Source organism: Lutra lutra, chromosome 13 (assembly GCF_902655055.1).
Source record: "Lutra lutra chromosome 13, mLutLut1.2, whole genome shotgun sequence".
In the NCBI taxonomy this organism is placed as follows: domain Eukaryota; kingdom Metazoa; phylum Chordata; class Mammalia; order Carnivora; family Mustelidae; genus Lutra; species Lutra lutra.
In genome coordinates this window covers 88,499,074-88,515,684 of record NC_062290.1, presented here as the reverse complement: position 1 = coordinate 88,515,684, position 16,611 = coordinate 88,499,074, and the positions used below count along the sequence as shown (strand labels likewise).

The 16,611-nt window shown below is 58.3% G+C and overlaps 1 protein-coding gene across 2 annotated transcripts; it reads right to left on the bottom strand.

Annotated features, from left to right (window-relative positions):
- Positions 1 to 2,376: 2,376 nt before the first annotated feature.
- On the bottom strand, positions 2,377 to 16,594 carry SLC27A4 (solute carrier family 27 member 4). Of its 2 annotated transcripts, none has more exons than XM_047700499.1 (13): positions 16,287 to 16,594; positions 14,818 to 14,984; positions 12,065 to 12,459; positions 10,470 to 10,628; positions 9,308 to 9,377; positions 9,126 to 9,217; positions 7,982 to 8,091; positions 7,563 to 7,772; positions 7,087 to 7,213; positions 6,311 to 6,448; positions 5,979 to 6,143; positions 5,738 to 5,884; positions 2,377 to 3,227 (listed from the first exon to the last, which is right to left on the bottom strand). In XM_047700499.1, the coding sequence occupies exons 2-13, from the start codon at positions 14,976 to 14,978 to the stop codon at positions 3,070 to 3,072; spliced, it is 1,932 nt and encodes a 643-aa protein (XP_047556455.1). In that variant the 5' UTR covers positions 14,979 to 14,984; positions 16,287 to 16,594; the 3' UTR covers positions 2,377 to 3,069. The 2 variants fall into 2 exon arrangements, with proteins under 2 accessions (XP_047556455.1, XP_047556454.1); XM_047700498.1 differs by having other exon boundaries at positions 16,306 to 16,593.
- Positions 16,595 to 16,611: the final 17 nt, after the last annotated feature.

Sequence of the window (16,611 nt, the reverse complement as noted above, 5' to 3'; positions counted from 1 at the left end):
CCCCTGGCGCTGTGGCAGATGGCAATATTGAGGCTCGGGGAAGGGGGTTTGCAGCCCAGCGCTGCCATTCATGGGCTCTGTGGTCTAGGGAGAGATTTTGCCTCCCTGAGCCTCAGATTCCTCATCTGTGGAATGGGGATGAAAATAGCAGCTGCTTTGTGGTATGGATTTAAACCAAGGGACAGAGCACGTTGCACAGCGCCTGGCACAGAGGAGGGTCTCCATTCTCGGTGGCCGTTAGCAAGTCTAAGGAGTGGGTTTGACCCAATGCAGGGACCTCCTAGCCTGGCCTGGTCTCCGGAAGCGCACGCAAGGACAGGTGCCCACAAAGGGCTCATTTTTCATATCTTGCTTCAGCTGTGCCCCACCCCTGACCCACACTCCCCGGCAGCCTCCCTGCAGGCCGCGCACTCCCAGGCCTTTTGTCTGGGACACTCTTCTCCACCCAGTTTTGGATACCTCTTCCTTGAAAACCTCCCTGACCAGGAAACAGGGTTGCCCGCCTCACCAGGGCGCTGGGTTAACAGGTACAGCGAACACCACACACACTCTGCCTCTTCACTCGCCAGCTCCCTCTCTCTCCTGTCCCCAAGTCGGCTCCCTGGTCTGTCTTGCTCAAACCGAGCACGGCCTCTGCCCGCGCCCCCCCGCCCCGCTCCCCCTACCCCGCCTTTACAGTCTGCTCCATAGATGAACTTACACGGCACTTTGTAAACCATGAAACACCATATAAACATCAGGAAACGCCCAATAAGCAGTAGCTGCTGTTAACTTCACAAGCACAGACTGCGATCTGCTGTGTGTGCGTGATGACTCACAGCCGTGGTGAGGATGATCGGAGGCAGATGGGAGAGCTCCCAAGGCCCTTCAAGGGGGTTCGGTGTGGAAGTGGTCAACTCAGGCCTAGTCTGGGGTCTTAACACCTGAATATAGATCTTTTTAAAATCTTGTAACTGCTATGTACTGAGCAGACATCAGCACCCAGACCGCATGTTAAGAGACCTCCAGGCACAACGCAAGCTCACAGTTATCCTAGAGCTCCATTCACAGGGGAAGAAGTGAGGCTTAGCCTGGCAGCTTGAACATATGCCTGTTCAAGCTGGAGCTTTTAACCGCCACTCTATACTGCCTTTTGGTGACTGTGCTCAACCTCAAGGAAGGAATGGGGCCCCCTGAGTGGGGGGCGCTATCCCATTGGGAAGCACTCAGGGCTAAGGGTAAAAGAAACAAAGCCACACTGTCAGCCAGGTCCAGCCCCTTGGAAGTCTGATTCTAGTCCATGAAAGCCTTGACACTGTGGCGCTGTGGACTGGGTACCTGGCTGGGCCTGAGGTGGGATTCACAGCCCCTTCCTTCCGACGTCTGGAGGCTGAGTGGCTAAGGACCAAGATGGCATTCTCCAGGCTCTGCCTGCCCTCTGCTGGTCACACTGGGACACTGCAGCCGTGAATGCCAACCCCCTCCACAACCCCCTCAGCACGACTCTCCAAGGACTCCAGCTCTGCCCCCCATTGCCCCCCAAGGGCAGCATCAGATTCCTCTATCTTTCAGAGTCACTCCCCCAGGAGGCATCCCAGATCTCACCCTGGCCCTCAGCTGCAGGCCTCGGGCGCGGCCCACAGTTGGCTCCGCAGGCATGGGTGGAATGGAAGCTCTTTGGGCTTTCCCCTGGCCTTTTACACCAGGAGGCGGGTGGGGGAGCAGGAAGCCACAGGGGCTTGGGTTTGCATTCCAGCCGCCTACCCCCACCCCCTACTGCTGTGTGACCTCAGCAAATGACTGACAGACTGCGGGGAAGCTTGAAGAGTGAAGGCAAGGCCCAGGGGCACACATCGCCTACTGCTCAGGGCTGGGTCGGACCTGTTCCCAGTGCGCCCTGCGTTTCCAGCCTGGGTGTGACTCCAGCGATGGGGCCTCGGAGACAGCTGCCTCTCCACTGGTACAGCTGGTGCTGCAGCCCTGGAAGCTTTCCTGGACTCTGCCACAGCTGGTCAGGCAGCTCAGCTCTGGCTGGCACAGCCCCCAGACCCCTGGGGAAATGCATGAGCAAGGGTCTGGAGATGGGATCAGACTCTGGGTTAAGGTTTTCTCCCTCAAAGGCTCTACATAGCCCTTTCCTCGAAATGGGTACCTGTGCTCTCTGAATCCTCCTGACCATTCCCCTTTCACAGATGCAGAGACCAGTCACTTGCCCTAGACCGCAAACTCCAAAATGACACAGCTGTTCTGGACTTTCAAGCTCATGCTATTAAATACACCGCCAACTCGTGGAGGGCGTCTTACCTGCTGAGTCCCTAAGTCTGAGTGAGTGAATGGGGTGGATGGGCGGGAGGTGGGGCCTGAGCAGGAGCAGTGAGCTCAGGCGGCGCACATAGGCTAGGGGGAGTCAAGGCAGTTTATTGGTCCCTGAAAGACCCCCCCCAACTCCTCCTCCTCTCATAGCCAGCCCAGGATTGCGACGGAGAAAGTGATGGGGACAGACCTACAAGGAGAAAGGTCCCGCCTGAGGGGCAGCCAGGCTGCCATCCAGGAGAGGAGGATGGTGGTGGTGGGGGGCACTCAATCCAGGCCGCCCGCTGCAGGTCGGGGTCCTCCTCCGATCCTCCTGGAGGCGCAGGCAGTGCTGAGTGACACTGGAACAGCTCCGGGGCCAGGATCCTCCTCCTGCAGCCCCCGCCCACTCTGCTGACTTCCTGAGTCTGGGGGTTTCTGCCCTGGTCCCATTTACAAGCTCCCTGCACTCTGGAGAGTGCTTGGCAACCTTCCACCTGCCCCTGCCCTACCCAAGACATCATCTGTAAGGGGCCCGGTCTGTCTCAGCCTGGGGCCAAGGCCCCACCTGGCCTTGAAGACAGAACACGGACTTGAGGCTTTCACAGAAAGCCTCCTGGGGGGCAGGGGGAGGCGGCGGTGAGTCACTAGGCAGTTTTGAGGGGGAGGGGCCAGCACCGCGGGGTGGAGGTGCTGGGCCCTGCTTGCTTTGGTCTGGCATTGCCCTGGACCCCTCTGGGGTGGGAGCTGGGGCTCTGGATCCAGCACCCGCTGGCCCTTAGAGGGACTCGGGGCAAATCACAGCTTCTCCTCGCCTGCCTGGATGCGGGTGTAGGCCTCTTGGTCCAGCGGGACGTAGCGGCCCTTCCGGGCATCCAGGTAGAACAGTGGGTCTTTCACAACCTCCGGGTCAAAGCCTTCCTTCCGAAGCTCTGTCTTCTGTAACTTGAAAGTCCCTGAGGGAGCAGGGAAGATGGGTCAGAGGGTGCAGGGCAGGGGCCTGAGGCCTGGGAAGCCGCATACCAAAGCTGAAGAGGGGCAGAGGAAGAGGGTGAGGAAAACACAGGAATGGGGCATGGAGGACAGCAGTGCACAGCCCTGGACACTTTGCAAAGGTGGTTCCCGCTAATTAGATCACATACTGCTGCTCAGAGCGGCCCTGGAGCCACGGTGGGGGCCACGCTACCTGCCTTCTGCTTGCAGCTGGAGAAACTGAGCACCAAAGAGGGGAAACTATCCCTCTAAGGCCACATGCCCTGAGTGACAGCAGAGGGCGGGCCAGAGCTCGGGCCCTCTGTGCTTTGGGCACCTCCCAGGTACAGGTGTGAGCTCACATCAGCTGCACATAAATCCCAGGGGCTGGTATGCACCATCTTTTATGGAGTCTGCTACACTGCACGTGTTTTCAGCTTTTAACACCTCTAGAGTTTGGAGCAACAGTTTCAACAGCAGCCCTGTTTTCTCAGTGGTAGCTCACGGAAATTGCACGTCTCAGTCACTGGCATCAGCCCACTGGACCGAGGAGAAGACTGGCGCGGCGAGGCACACCCCGGGGCCAATACCACACAGCTAATAAGCGCTGGAGCCGGGATCTGAAGCTGGGTGCGACAGATGGCCAGAAATGGCCAGATTCCTTCCTTCCCTGGACGCACACTCTGCCGCCTGGTGGCCTGGCCACTTCTCCCAGCCAGAGCTGGGGTCTCTCTCACCCACCACCTGAATCTGAAGTGACCTTGTGACTTGCTTTGACCCACAGAACATGAGTGTTTGGAGAGCCCAGGCCTTGAGGGGCCCTGCAGCTTCCACTCCAGGTGGGGTGCCTGTCGCCAGTGTAGTCTCTGAAGGGAGAGAAGCTGCACAGAGCAGAGGTGAGACAGCCCAGGGATGCCCCCCCGGGACTGGCCCTATCCAGCAGGATAGCCACTGGCCATATGGGGCTCTATACATTTAATTAAAATGAAGGCAAATGTAAAATTCTGCTCCTCCGGCTCACAGGCCCCAGGGGGAGTGCTCCCAGTGGCTGCACGGGGCTAGTGGCCGCAGTGTTGCTCAGTGCACACACCGGACATCATCCTCGTCGCAGATGGCTCTGCAGGCGGGCACTGCCAGAGCAGCCTGCTGGGAGCCAGATAGGCAAGTAAGGACATCCTACCCCTTCCAGCCCCCAGCTAAATCACGAGCGATGACAGCTCTTCCACACCAGGTGGGGCTGACGGAAGAACCGCTCTGCAGAACTTAACCCCAAACTGCGGACCCACAATCGAGAGCAAAAAAACGGCTGTTTTAAGCACTGCAGGGAGTTTAGGGATGCTTGTTCTGCAGCAAAGCCTCTGACACCCGAGGTCTCTTCCCTGCCTCTCTCCTGCACAGTCAGATGTCACCCAAACCTCAGGAGCTCCCAGCCTTGAGCATGAGCCCAGCAGCAGTGTCCCCATTAGACACTCTGCACTTTAGGTGCTCCTATGAGCCTTCCACCTCGCAGGGGTGACATGGGTCAGGGAAGACATTTCAATAAGGCAGGGGTTGACATGATGAGCACAAGGGAGGTGGCCCAAGGATGAGCAGCTGATGAGAGGCTCGGGGTGGGGGGCGGTGGTCAGGACAGGGCAGCAAGGACTGACTTCTGCCCATCAGGGGAGCCGTCAGTGGTCCAATAGACAGAAAGCTGGCACCACCCAGCTATGTAACTGTGGACTCACCTCTCTGCTGACAAGAGTAACAGCCCCTTGCTAGTCTCCCTGCTCCCCCAGGGCCCATAGCCCTCCCCCTCACCCCGCATAGCAGCCAGAGGGCTGTGTGGAACACGCACCTCACACAGGTCACTGCTCTTCTCAAACACTTGTGGCTCCCAGCTGCCCCGCCATAGCCCAGGCCCTCCCCAGCCCAGAGTCTTCTGGTCCCCGCTGGCCTCTCTGCCCCACCTGATGCCGCTGTCCACAGCTCTCCTTGGCTCCGGCTTTAGGGGCCTCCCTTCCTTCCTCTCCTGCCCAAGTGCCCTCTGGTCTTAGGGACCAGCCCAGAATGCCTCCCACTCCATTCAGGTCTCAGCTCAAAGGTCACCTCCTCTGGGGAGCCTCCCAGGCACCACACCCCACTTCATTTGCTTTTCTGTCAGTTCAATCTGTATGTATTCTCTTCTTTGCCCTTGGAATTCCTTATCCTGTGCTGCCTCCCCCTAGAGAGCAAAAGTCCCATCAGAATCAGTCACCTCAACCGCCAACGCCTAGCACGGGGCCTGGCAGGCCCCCAGTAGGTACTCAGTGAATGTTCGTTCCACTCGTGGGTATGTGAGCCTTCTCTGTCTAAGGGCTCAGTCTGCTCACTTGTACACAGGGAGGTCTGTGTACAATGACACAGCAACGCTGTGGCTGAAGGACAAATGACAGTCCCCCAGGTCCCAAAAAGGAGCCAGTTAGGGGCACAGGCCTGGAACCCTCCTGGAGCTGGGGCAGGGGAGGGGACCTACCTGTTTTGTGCAGCTCTGGCAGGAAGCGCAGGAAGATGGGGCGGGCGTACAGGGGCAGCTCCTTCTCCAGCAGCTGTGCGAAGCGCACCAGGTCACAGTCACTGGCGGGACTGGCCACAGCAGCCATTCCGGCCCGGCCCTCAGTTCCTGGGGGAGGCAGCGGGCACCGTGAGGGGCCGGTCGTGCCCCCCGGAGGTGCCTCCCCACACATGCCTGGCAACTCCCACCAGCCTGTGGGTACCTGGCACTTCCACACCGTACACGGCCACGTCAGCCATGGCCAGCAGGCGGCTGAGCGTGCCCTCCACCTCGGTGGTGGACACGTTCTCCCCTTTCCAGCGGAATGTGTCTCCCGTGCGGTCTCGGAAGTACAGGTAGCCCAGCTCGTCCATCACCAGTACGTCGCCTGCAGGGGCGGAGTATGACGCAGGGCGGGGGCCAGCCGCACAGGACCCCAGGATCTGCTTGACGGGGCGGGTTGGGACTGGGGCCGTATCCTCGGAAGGTGGGGGAGGGCCCTTCATTTCTCTCCAGCCTGCCTCCCCCCCCACAAAGGGGCTGGTGCCCACCCACCGGTGAGGTAGGCCTGGTCCCCCTTTTGGAACACGTCCTTGGCGATCTTCTTGTTGCTGGCACCCTGGTTCAGATAGCCATCGAAGCGGCGCAGGGGGTCCTGCTGGATGATACGGCCCACCAGCTGGCCCGGCTCCCCTGGGGGCAGAGAGGGCAGCGCTGCTCTATCCTGGTGGCTTCCACTCCCCGTTCCCCACCTCCAAATGTGCCCTGCATTTTGATCTGACTTCCGGTCACACCGCTTCCCACAGAAACCCTATCTAGCTCTGGAGTGGGAGCCCCGAGGGCAGGGAGCTGCTCCTGGTGGGTCCAGTACACGGGGGCCCTCAGTAACGTCTGGTCACAGAGCGGATGGCAAGATGAATGACACAAAAGGGTGGCCGAGCTCTATGTGGACAGCCTGACCAGAGCCAGCGCTCCTTGGGCCCCTGGCTCTGCTCAAAGAGCTGTACGTTCCTTAGCACACATGACCCCCAGGGCAACTCCTGGAGGTGGCGCTGCCATCAGCCTCAATGGGACTCGGGCACAGAGCTTAGAGGCTAAGCCAGCGTCCACTCGGGGGTCCTCCACACAACAGTGAATCAACGGACTGATGGGAAAAAGGGATGAGGAACGGAAGGACAAGTGGAGAAAAAATAAACGATGCGTCGTCCTAAGAGTAGAGCAGAGTGATGGCCACTGGTCAGAAAAGGGCTTCCCACTCACCCAGTCCAGTGCCATCTCCCTCCCGGCTTAACCTTTCCTGCTCTGACCCTCCTTCCAACCCTGGGGCAGACCTGGCTGGCAGGGAAGGCAGACGCCGTCGGGCCCCCGGATCAGTTCCATGGTGTCCTCATTGACTCGTACCAGCCGGATAGGGTACACAAAGGACAGGATGCGGCTGTTGAAGCCACAGGCGCCCACCTGTAAAGGCCAAGACTTGGGTCTGAGACTGGACAGCATTAGGAGGCCTGGTGCCCACACCAGATAGTGCCTCAACCAGATGGTGGGGGCTCGGCACCCACATTCCATGCTGTACCCCTCCTCCCCTGATCAGACAGCGGGGGGCTTGGCACCCACACTCTGCGCTGTGCCCCTCCTGCCCTGACCAGACAGCAGGATGCTCCAGTGCCCACACTCCACACTGACCAGACAGCAGGGGGCTAGAGCACCCACATTCCACGCTGCATCCCTGCTGCCCCAGACAGTGGGATGCTCCGGCGCCCACATTCCACGCTGCACCCCGCCCGCCCTCCACTGTCCCACTGCCCACCTGGCTGTCGAAGTTGCCCAAACTGCAGTTACATTCTGTGGCCCCGTAGAACTCGGCCACCTGGGGGATGTGGAAACGGCTAGAAAAGTCGGTCCAGATGGACTGGCGGAGGCCGTTGCCGAGCGCCATGCGCACCCGGTGCTGGTGCTCCACCTCCCGGGGCGGCTGGTTCAGGAGGTAGCGGCACAGCTCACCGATGTACTGCACGATCTGGGGGCGGAGCAGGTGTAAGGCTGGCCCGCAACTGCTCTCCCTTCACCTCCTAACCCCATGGGCCCTGGGCCTCAGTCTCCCCACTGGAACACCGGAAATGGTGCCCTCGGTGAACGATTAGCCTCAGCTGCAAGGCAGAGGTCCCCAAACAAGGCCAACAGGTCATGTGGACACAGGGATACCCGTCCTCTAGCCTCCTCACTCACCGTGCAGTTGTACTTGATACAGTCGTCCCAGAACCGGGAGGCTGAGAACTTCTTCCGGATGACCACTGTCATGCCGTGCAGTAGGCACTGCCCCATGCCCACGATGTTTCCTAAAGGTGGGGGCAGGGAGGGGCGCATGGAGGTCAGGGAGCCAGGAGACCCCTCCTTCCAGAGTCTCCTCTGGCCCAGCCCATCTCCTCAAAAGCCCTTTCCCAGGCCCTCTCCCCTGTCCTGTTCCTCCAGCACTAACTGATCACACCTCTCCCTTCGTCAGACACCTCCCATGGTTCCCCAGTGCTTCCCCAGTATGGGATCGAGGGCATGCTCCTTAGATGGTCCCAGGGGCCCCGGAGTTGGCCCCAAGCTCCTGCTCTTGTACCTAGAAGGCTGCCATTCAGCCAGAGGGGGACCAAGTTAGCTCTCCTCGCTTCCGCAGCTCACATCTGCCTGACTAGGGAGCACCTCCTCCAGGAAGTCTTCCTGACCATCACTGGGCTCTTCTCTTGAGCTGAGCTCCTGCTCCCTGCCTGTCTCCACACTCACCATGCCATTTCTTTCTTTCTTTTTTTTTAAATTTTATTTATTTATTTGACAGAGAGAGATCACAATTAGGCAGAGAGGCAGGCAGAGAAAGAAGGGGGGGAAGCAGGCTCCCCGCTGAGCAGAGAGCCCGATGCGGGGCTCAATCCCAGGACCCTGGGATCATGACCTGAGCTGAAGGCAGAGGCTTTAACCCACTGAGCCACCCAGGTGCCCCTCACCATGCCATTTCTTGTATTAAAGTCAGGTGAGTTCCCATTGTTCATCCTGCCCTAAATCCACACGGGACTTTAAGCACCTTGAGGGCAGGAATAAACTATTCCATCTCTGTGCTGCCCTGCCCAAGCCGCAAGGCTGTGTACACCTGAGGAAACGAACTGCCAGGCCGGACTAGCCCTAGCATCCTGCAGGACGCGGCCACACACACTGTGGAACTGGTGTGGCCATTTTTCGTTCAGAGGCCCAGTCAACGGCCACATCTGAATCTGAACCCAAATTTGACTCCAAAGCTCACATGCTTCTACCCACAAGATGCTGCCTGCCAAGAGGGGTGGGATTCCCGAGGCCCCAGAGCGCGGGAGGCTGGGAGGGCGGCCCGGATTACCTGCGGAGTGGTAGAGGGGCAGGCAATCGTAGACAATGTCGTCGGGCCGCATCCGGAATCCGTAGTATACCAGGGCGGCCATGCGGTAGTACCTGGGAGGGCACAGAGAGGGCGCTTCGCAAGCCCCTGGGGAGGCAAGAGGAGGGGCTCCCGGGCTCCACCCCCCAGCACGTGCCCCTTACCTACTGTGCACCACGATGGCGGCTTTGGGCAGCCCCGTGGTGCCCGATGTGTAGATGTAGAAGAGCTTATCTGAAAAAGAGAGAAACACATGAGGGGCTGTGAGAAGAGACCACTCAGGGCTGGGGAGACACTGGCTGCCGGGAGCTGTGTCCATGGAGCTTCTGCACGCAGATCTTGTCTCTACACCATCCAGGGGCCCAGCTGGGGGACTGTCACATTCGGTTAGGCAGAGGCTCAGCCACCTCCCCGCCGCCCACCCCCCCGCCCCGGCGGGACGTTCTAGGAAGCCAGGAACGCCCTGGGATGACTGCATGTCCTGTGTGGCTGGGCCTGAGGACACCAGGCTGACCCTGGCAGAGACCCTGCCCTCGAGCTGCTTACAAAAGCACCAGGGAGACAAAATTCACACATGACAGAGATAAGATGACCACGAGGCCAACAAAGATGGTTCCTGAGCACTGTCTGTCACACCCCAGCTTTCCACTCTACCTTTTTCAAACCCCAAAGCTACTCCATAAAATCGATCCTGTTACCGGCCCCACTGTCACGGCTGTGGGAACCGCAGTTCAGAGAGAGGCGAGCTCAGGGGCTCGGGACACCAGTGAAGCAGTGGGACTGACGGATGAACTCAGTGCCAGCTCTGACCCTCCGGGCAGTGCAGCGGACTGGGGGCTCCACAGGGCAGGTGGAGCGCAGGAGAGGCTGCGGGGTCAGAAGGCTGCCTGGAGGAGGGGGTGGGGAGGCAGGGCAGCCCATGCACAGAGAGGACTCCAGGCTGACAGGTGCTGGGTGAATATTTAGGGGATCCAGCCTCTGGCCCGACCCCAGCTGAAATTCAGACCGAGCGGTCTCCTGGGCTCCACGTGATCCTGCTGCGTGTGACAGGCGGCCATGAAGGCTTGTTCAACAAGTCAAAGGATCAGGTTTTGTGAGCTCCTGAGTACTTGGCACCGTGCCTGGCATCTTTACACACACAGGCTCTTTAGCCCTCAGAGTGACCCCATGGTCACTGTCCTCATCTTCCCCGATGGAAAAAGGGAGGTGACAGGACTCGCTCCAGGTCACACAGCAAGTTTGCAGAAGAACCCAGGCCTCTGGCCCTGGGGCCAGCACTCTGTCCTGGGCCCATCCGAGAACCCCTCCGTGGGGTGTGGAACCCACCTGTGAAGCCCTTGTTGGGACGACTGGGCAGGTGCTTGGGGGCTTCCTCCAGCAGGGGGTCTAGGTGCTCTGTGCCGGCAGGCACTGTGCTTGGCTCCCAGGAGCCGGAGCAGAAGAGGCTGAGCGAGGGGTCCAAATTGCCTTGGATTTCAAAGATGGCTGCAAGGGAGACAGGGGCGATCAGCGGGCAGGCTGAGAACCTCACATCCCCAGAACCTCTGCTTGTGTCAGGGCTGGCGTGTTGTCAGGGGAGACTGGCTGTGTGCAGGGAGGAGGACATGTGAAGCACCTGGGTCCTGGTTATTAGATGCCAACAGGAGCAAGAGCTCCCTGGCTGCCCAGCGGGCTCCTTACGTGCGTGCTCCTGTTCACACAGCCCAGGAGGTAGGCGCCAACAGCAGCCCCTAGGTGAGAAGACAAGGATCCAAGAATGGAGGGGCCTGCTCTCAGCTAGAATGTGCTGGAGCTGGGATGCCAAGCCAGCTCTACCGCATGCTGACGTCTGCGTCCTTACACGCTGTACCATGCTCATCTGCAGGCACCGATTAGAAGGGCGGTGTGGAGGGTCAGAGGTCAGCAGCCTCCAGCCTCTTCAGAAGGTGGAAATTTCCCTCAGGCTCCCTGGTGCACTGCAACAGTCTAGATACTCACCTGCACTGGACACAGACCAATCCTGGCCCCCGCGGCTCCACTTCTGCCTCCCTCTAGACTTGTCCAACCCTCCGCCCTCTCCCTGTGGCATCCTTCCTCTCCCCCTCTCGGCACGTCAGTAATCTTGCCCGCCGTCATCCCCCACCATGGCAGTCAAGCCCAGGATGAAATCCTGCTTCGGTGTGACCCTATGTGAGCTCCTCTCGCCACTCTGAATGTCTGTCTCCTCATCTGTAAAGCCACGAGAGCCATCCTTACCTCACCAGGCTTTGTGGAGAGGACAGCTGCTTTTGTAAAGCACCGAGCTCAGTACTCAGTCAGTGCTCAACATGGCAGCAAAGAAAATGTAAGCTTTGGGGCGCCTGTGTGGCTCAGTGGGTTAAAGCCTCTGCCCTCGGTTCAGGTCGTGATCCCAGAGTCCTGGGATCGAGTCCCACATCGGGCTCTCTGCTCGGCTGGGAGCCCGCTTCCTCCTCTCTCTGCCTGCCTCTCTGCCTACCTGTGATCTCTGTCTGTCAAATAAATAAATAAAATCTTTAAAAAAAAAAAGAAAGAAAGAAAACATAAGCTTTGCCAAAGATCAGAGAATACATTCTTGCTCTCATTTTATAGATGAGGCAAATGAGGCCTAATTAGTCACCAGGAATGGTTACCATTATTTCTGTGGGCTCACCTAGCAGCCACTTTGTTAGTGCTTCAGGCGAAGGCTCTTGAAAATGATATGGGGCAGGTACTACAGTGAGGAAACTGAGTCACAGACATTTCCAGTCTCTTACTCAGGATCTCCAGCTTACAAGTGGCAGGGCCCAGGCTGTCTGACACCAGGGCTCATGGCCTTCCCCTCTGAGCCATACGGCCTCCCCCAGGCGTGGGGGGGCGGGTGGGCTGTGGTGTGTGCAAGACCCTGTGGGCCTCCTCCCCTGACCCCACAGCCCGGGGCTCACCCGGGGCCATCTCACTGCCAAAGACGAGAACGCGGGCCTGGGAAGAGGCCAGGCAGTGGCGTAGGGCGTCCCGCCGGAGGTTGGTGTTGATCAGAGCCGCCTCCACGCCCAGCTTGGCCATGCCTAGCCACAGACCCACAAACTCGTTGCGGTTCTCCATGAAGAGAGCGGCCACGTCACCCGAGGCCAGGCCCCGAGCCTGCAGGAAGTTGGCCACGCTGCTGGAGTAATCATCCAGCTGGCGGAAGGTCCAGTGGGTGTCCGTGCCCTCAAAGATCAAGGCTGTCTTGTCGGGGTGGCGCTGTACCGTAGATGCAAACAAAATGGGCACCGTCCGCTGCTCCCGCAGGTACCGCCGGACCTTCCCCTTCACCTTGAAGAGTACCAGGCCGCCGCTAGGTGGGAGCAAGCAAGGGAGCCATGACTACTGGGGTTGGGAGTGGGGTCCCGATACCCCGGCCCAGGTGGCTGTCCCACAAGCCGGAGGCTCCTGAGCCCAATCACTTGCAACACTCCCCTTTCCCAGCACCGGTGTGCTGCGCACTGTGACAGGTGCTGGCCCACCCATGCTGCACAGTAACACCAGGGACTGGGCAATGACTCCGCCCCCAGTGCAGAGGAGGAAATGAGGGTCTGCAGCACCACAGCTTGCCCAGGCTTCACAGGCTGAGATCAGGAGCCCGGTCCTCTCTGGCTCCCGAGTTCAACACCTACGACCCTCGAAGCTTTGCTCTGAGTCTGCTGCTCAGTCAGAGCATTCCTGAACTCCAGGGTCCAAGTCAAAGTCCCAACTCATTTAGGACCACCCTGTAGTGCACCTCTGCAGACCCCTGCCACAGTAAATAAAGGGTAAGTTTAAGACTTGTTCAGTCTCCTTCCCTGTGAACCCACCAAGGCTAAGGCTCCATCCTGTTCACCACCTTGTCCCCTGCGCCCCACTCAGTACCGGGCCTAGAGCTTCACCAAATGTAGAATCACTGGGCAAAAACTATGGAAAGAGCCCAAATGTCCATCGACAGATGAAAGGATAAAGAAGATGGGGGGGGCGCCTGGGTGGCTCAGCAGATTAAGCCGCTGCCTTCGGCTCAGGTCATGATCTCAGGGTCCTGGGATCGAGCCCCGCATCGGGCTCTCTGCTCAGCAGAGAACCTGCTTCCTCCTCTCTCTCTGCCTGCCTCTCTGCCTGCTTGTGATCTCTCTCTGTCAAATAAATAAATAAAAATCTTTAAAAAAAAAAAAAAAGATGGGGGATATATATATATATATGTGGATATATATATATATATATATATATATATATATATATATATATATAAAATGGAATATTACACAGCCATCAAAAAAAAAGAAACCTTGCCACTGGCAATGACGTGGATGGAACTAGAGGGTACTATGCTAAGGAAAATAAGTCAATCAGAGAAAGATAATTATCATATGATCTCATTAATATGTGGAATTTGAAAAACAAGGCAGAGGATCATAGGGGAAGAGAGGAAAAAATGAAACAAGATGAAACCAGAGAGGGAGATAAGCCATAAGAGACTCTTAATCTAAGGAAACAAGCTGAGGGCTGCTGGAGGGGAGAGGGATGGGGGGATGGGGTGACTGGGTGGGGGACACTGGGGAGGGTACATGTTGTAATGACCAGTGGGTATTACAAGAGACTAATAAGTCACAGACCTATACTGCTGAAACAAGTAATACATTATGTTAATTAATTGAATTAAAATTTAAATATAAACAAATAAGTAATTAAAAAAAAAAGAACCACTTGGCAATATCCCCCTTTCCTGCCCTGCCTCTGTCTCCTCTGACCTTTGAAAGTTTCCAGTTCCCTGACTTCTCTGCCTATTCAGATGCTTACCCTCTGGCTGGAATCCCCAGCTCCCATCACCTGGAGATGCCGCTCAACTACAGCTTTTTGTCTCCAGGCAGCCTTCTCTGATTCCCCAAGGCCCTGGCCTGAAGCCATCTCTCCCTGCCCTACAGTCCCACAGCTCTCTGCTAGCACCCTTCGGGCAGTGGCCACTCAGTACTTCCTTTTACAATTAATTCAGATGACAGGTGCTGAGCTGCCTGTTCTGAGCTCCGGTCACTGTGCTGAGCACTAGGACACCACTGCGAGCAAGGCTGCCAGGGTCTCTGCCCACACAGTACTGTTAGTTTAGGGATTTACTGGATCTCCTTATCTCCCTGACCAGTCTGAGCTGGGCCCAAGACTAGGTCAGCCTTCCCCTTCCTGAGTCCCAGAGCCAGCCTAATGCCTGTCACACAACAGGTAGCAGCAGGTGTTTCTGGTACAGGAGAGCCCTTGGACAGTACCTGACTTTCTCTGGGGAATAGGTTTCCCCAGACATCTGATATGGGGCCCTGCTCTGAACCTTGTGCCCTCTCAGACTTATGGACACAGACCTTCCCACGGGGTTCCTCTTCATTTTCTCACAAGCTACTGCTTAGCCTTAGGACCCTTTGCAGATGTCTTGACACACCTGGGCCCTTGTACGTCCTGGGCCCCTAAGTCTGCCCTAGGCTAAATGGCACCAAGTTAGAGAGATCTTCTAGGAGAAGACTTTCACCCTGGCAATGGAGATACCAGGTACCAGTGCCTGGGGAAGGGGGTAAAGCAGAGGCTGCTCCTCTGGGGCCCAGGGGGCCTGTGCTCACAGAGACGTGGTCTGTAGAGACTTTGGGAATTAGGAGCCCATCGTGTTATATGAGAATCCAGGGTTGGATGGACTGGACCAGATACTCACAAGATATCACGCCTGATGGTCTTGACGAAGATTCGGACAAAGCGCCAACCTCCAGACCCCAGGTAGAGGAACAGCAGGGAGAACCCCACTTGGGTCCAAGGCAGTTTCAGCACCAGCCTGGAGAACAGCAGCACCCCCACCACAGATGCCCCGAGCAGCATTGTGGCCTGTGGGCACAGAATAGTCAGTGGAGCCAAATGTCTATGTCCCCTACCTCCAGGTCCAGGCAGCCACTATGATCCTAAGGGTCAACCTGTAGTGAAGCTTAGTCATACAAGTAGGTAGCTGAGGATGGGGACCCTTTCCAGGGCTGTCTTGAAGAGACAGGCTAGAGGCATGGGACTTGAGGAGTTCCATGGCTAAGAGGCAGAGGCTGAGTTGTAGCTCCTTAGTCCCATCTCCTTCTACAACTGTCCCCGTGACCTTGGATAAGTTAGTTCTCTCCTACGTTAGGCCATAGCCTCTCCCTCTACGTTATGGGTATAGTGAGAATTGCTCTTGGAAGCCCTTCCAGCCAAAACAGGACAGTCCACTCTCCTAACATCCAGGATCTCTAACCAAAATGGCTTGGAGAGAGGGGGGTATTAACTTAAGCGTCTCTGGCTTGATTCCTAATCCAAACACCCTCCTTGGGTCTTTGGATGAACAGAGCAAGCCACAATACCCAAAGGGGCAGCTCTCTGGGAAGGGGCCTGGCTCCCACCCAGCTCACAAACTCAGACAGTGTCATGCCTCTGCTGGCCCACAGAGGGCGACAGAGCAAATGGGTTAGAGCCTGGAGGTGCCTGAGAGGTGACTGTCTAGAAGGGAAAGGTGTTTGAGGGAGCACTGGAGGGCCCTGAAGTCACCCCCTGCAAACACACTCGGGAAGCCACTCCGATGACTCTTTGGGGATTGGGCTAAAGAGGAAGGAGAACGGCTGACTGGACTGACGTTAGGACTCTTGGTCTCTACTCCTGGCGCTTTAGGGACTGGCTCAAGAGCCAGCAGATGGGACTCCGTTTTCTCTCCGAGTTCTCCTATTCCTGGGGAGGAGCTGAAGGTCATGACTAGGATGTAGCCTCACGGTCTCCAAGCCAGGATGAAGACATGGTCTGGACCCCAGGGAGTCCTTACAGACCATCTCCCCACTTCACACAAAAAGCAAAAGCCGGGAGGAGGACCAAACCGGCGCTCCCGTATCCAATGCCAAGGTCTCTAAGGTCTTCAGACCTCTGGGCTCCCAAAGCCGGCCAGGGCAGAGAACAGGAACCCGTCCCGGAAGGCTGGGGGATGGGAGGAGAAGGGAAGGGGATGCCGACATCCATCCGGCCCCCGTCCAGTGTCACTGCGAACCGCCCTCGCCCCTAAGCAGCCAGGGCAGCATAGCACCAGGCAAGGAGACAGAGCAGCAGGGCGCCCCCCTCACCCCAGCCGGCCCCACCACCTCCCCACGCCTCAGCCGGGCACATTCCCCGCCCGGGACCCACCGACTTGGCCTATGCTCACCCGGAGTCGGCCCCGCCGCGCGGCGCCCCGTCCAGATGCGGCCTGGCTGCGGCAGCGTAGTGGGTAGCGCAGGGGGCATGAGCCGCCCCTGGGCGCGCAGAGCCGGGTCTCAGCAGAGCTCCACCGGCTCTGCGCCCTGCATGGCCCGGCCGCCCAGCCAGCCCCGCCCGCAGCCCGGCCCCGCCCGTCCGCGGCGCTCCTCCCCCGCCCGCCTCCTGCAACCCAAACCGGCTGCGCCGGCCCGCAGCACCGCCTCCCGCGCCTTCCCCGCGGCCCGTGAGCCGCAGAGACCTCGGCGCCGCGCAG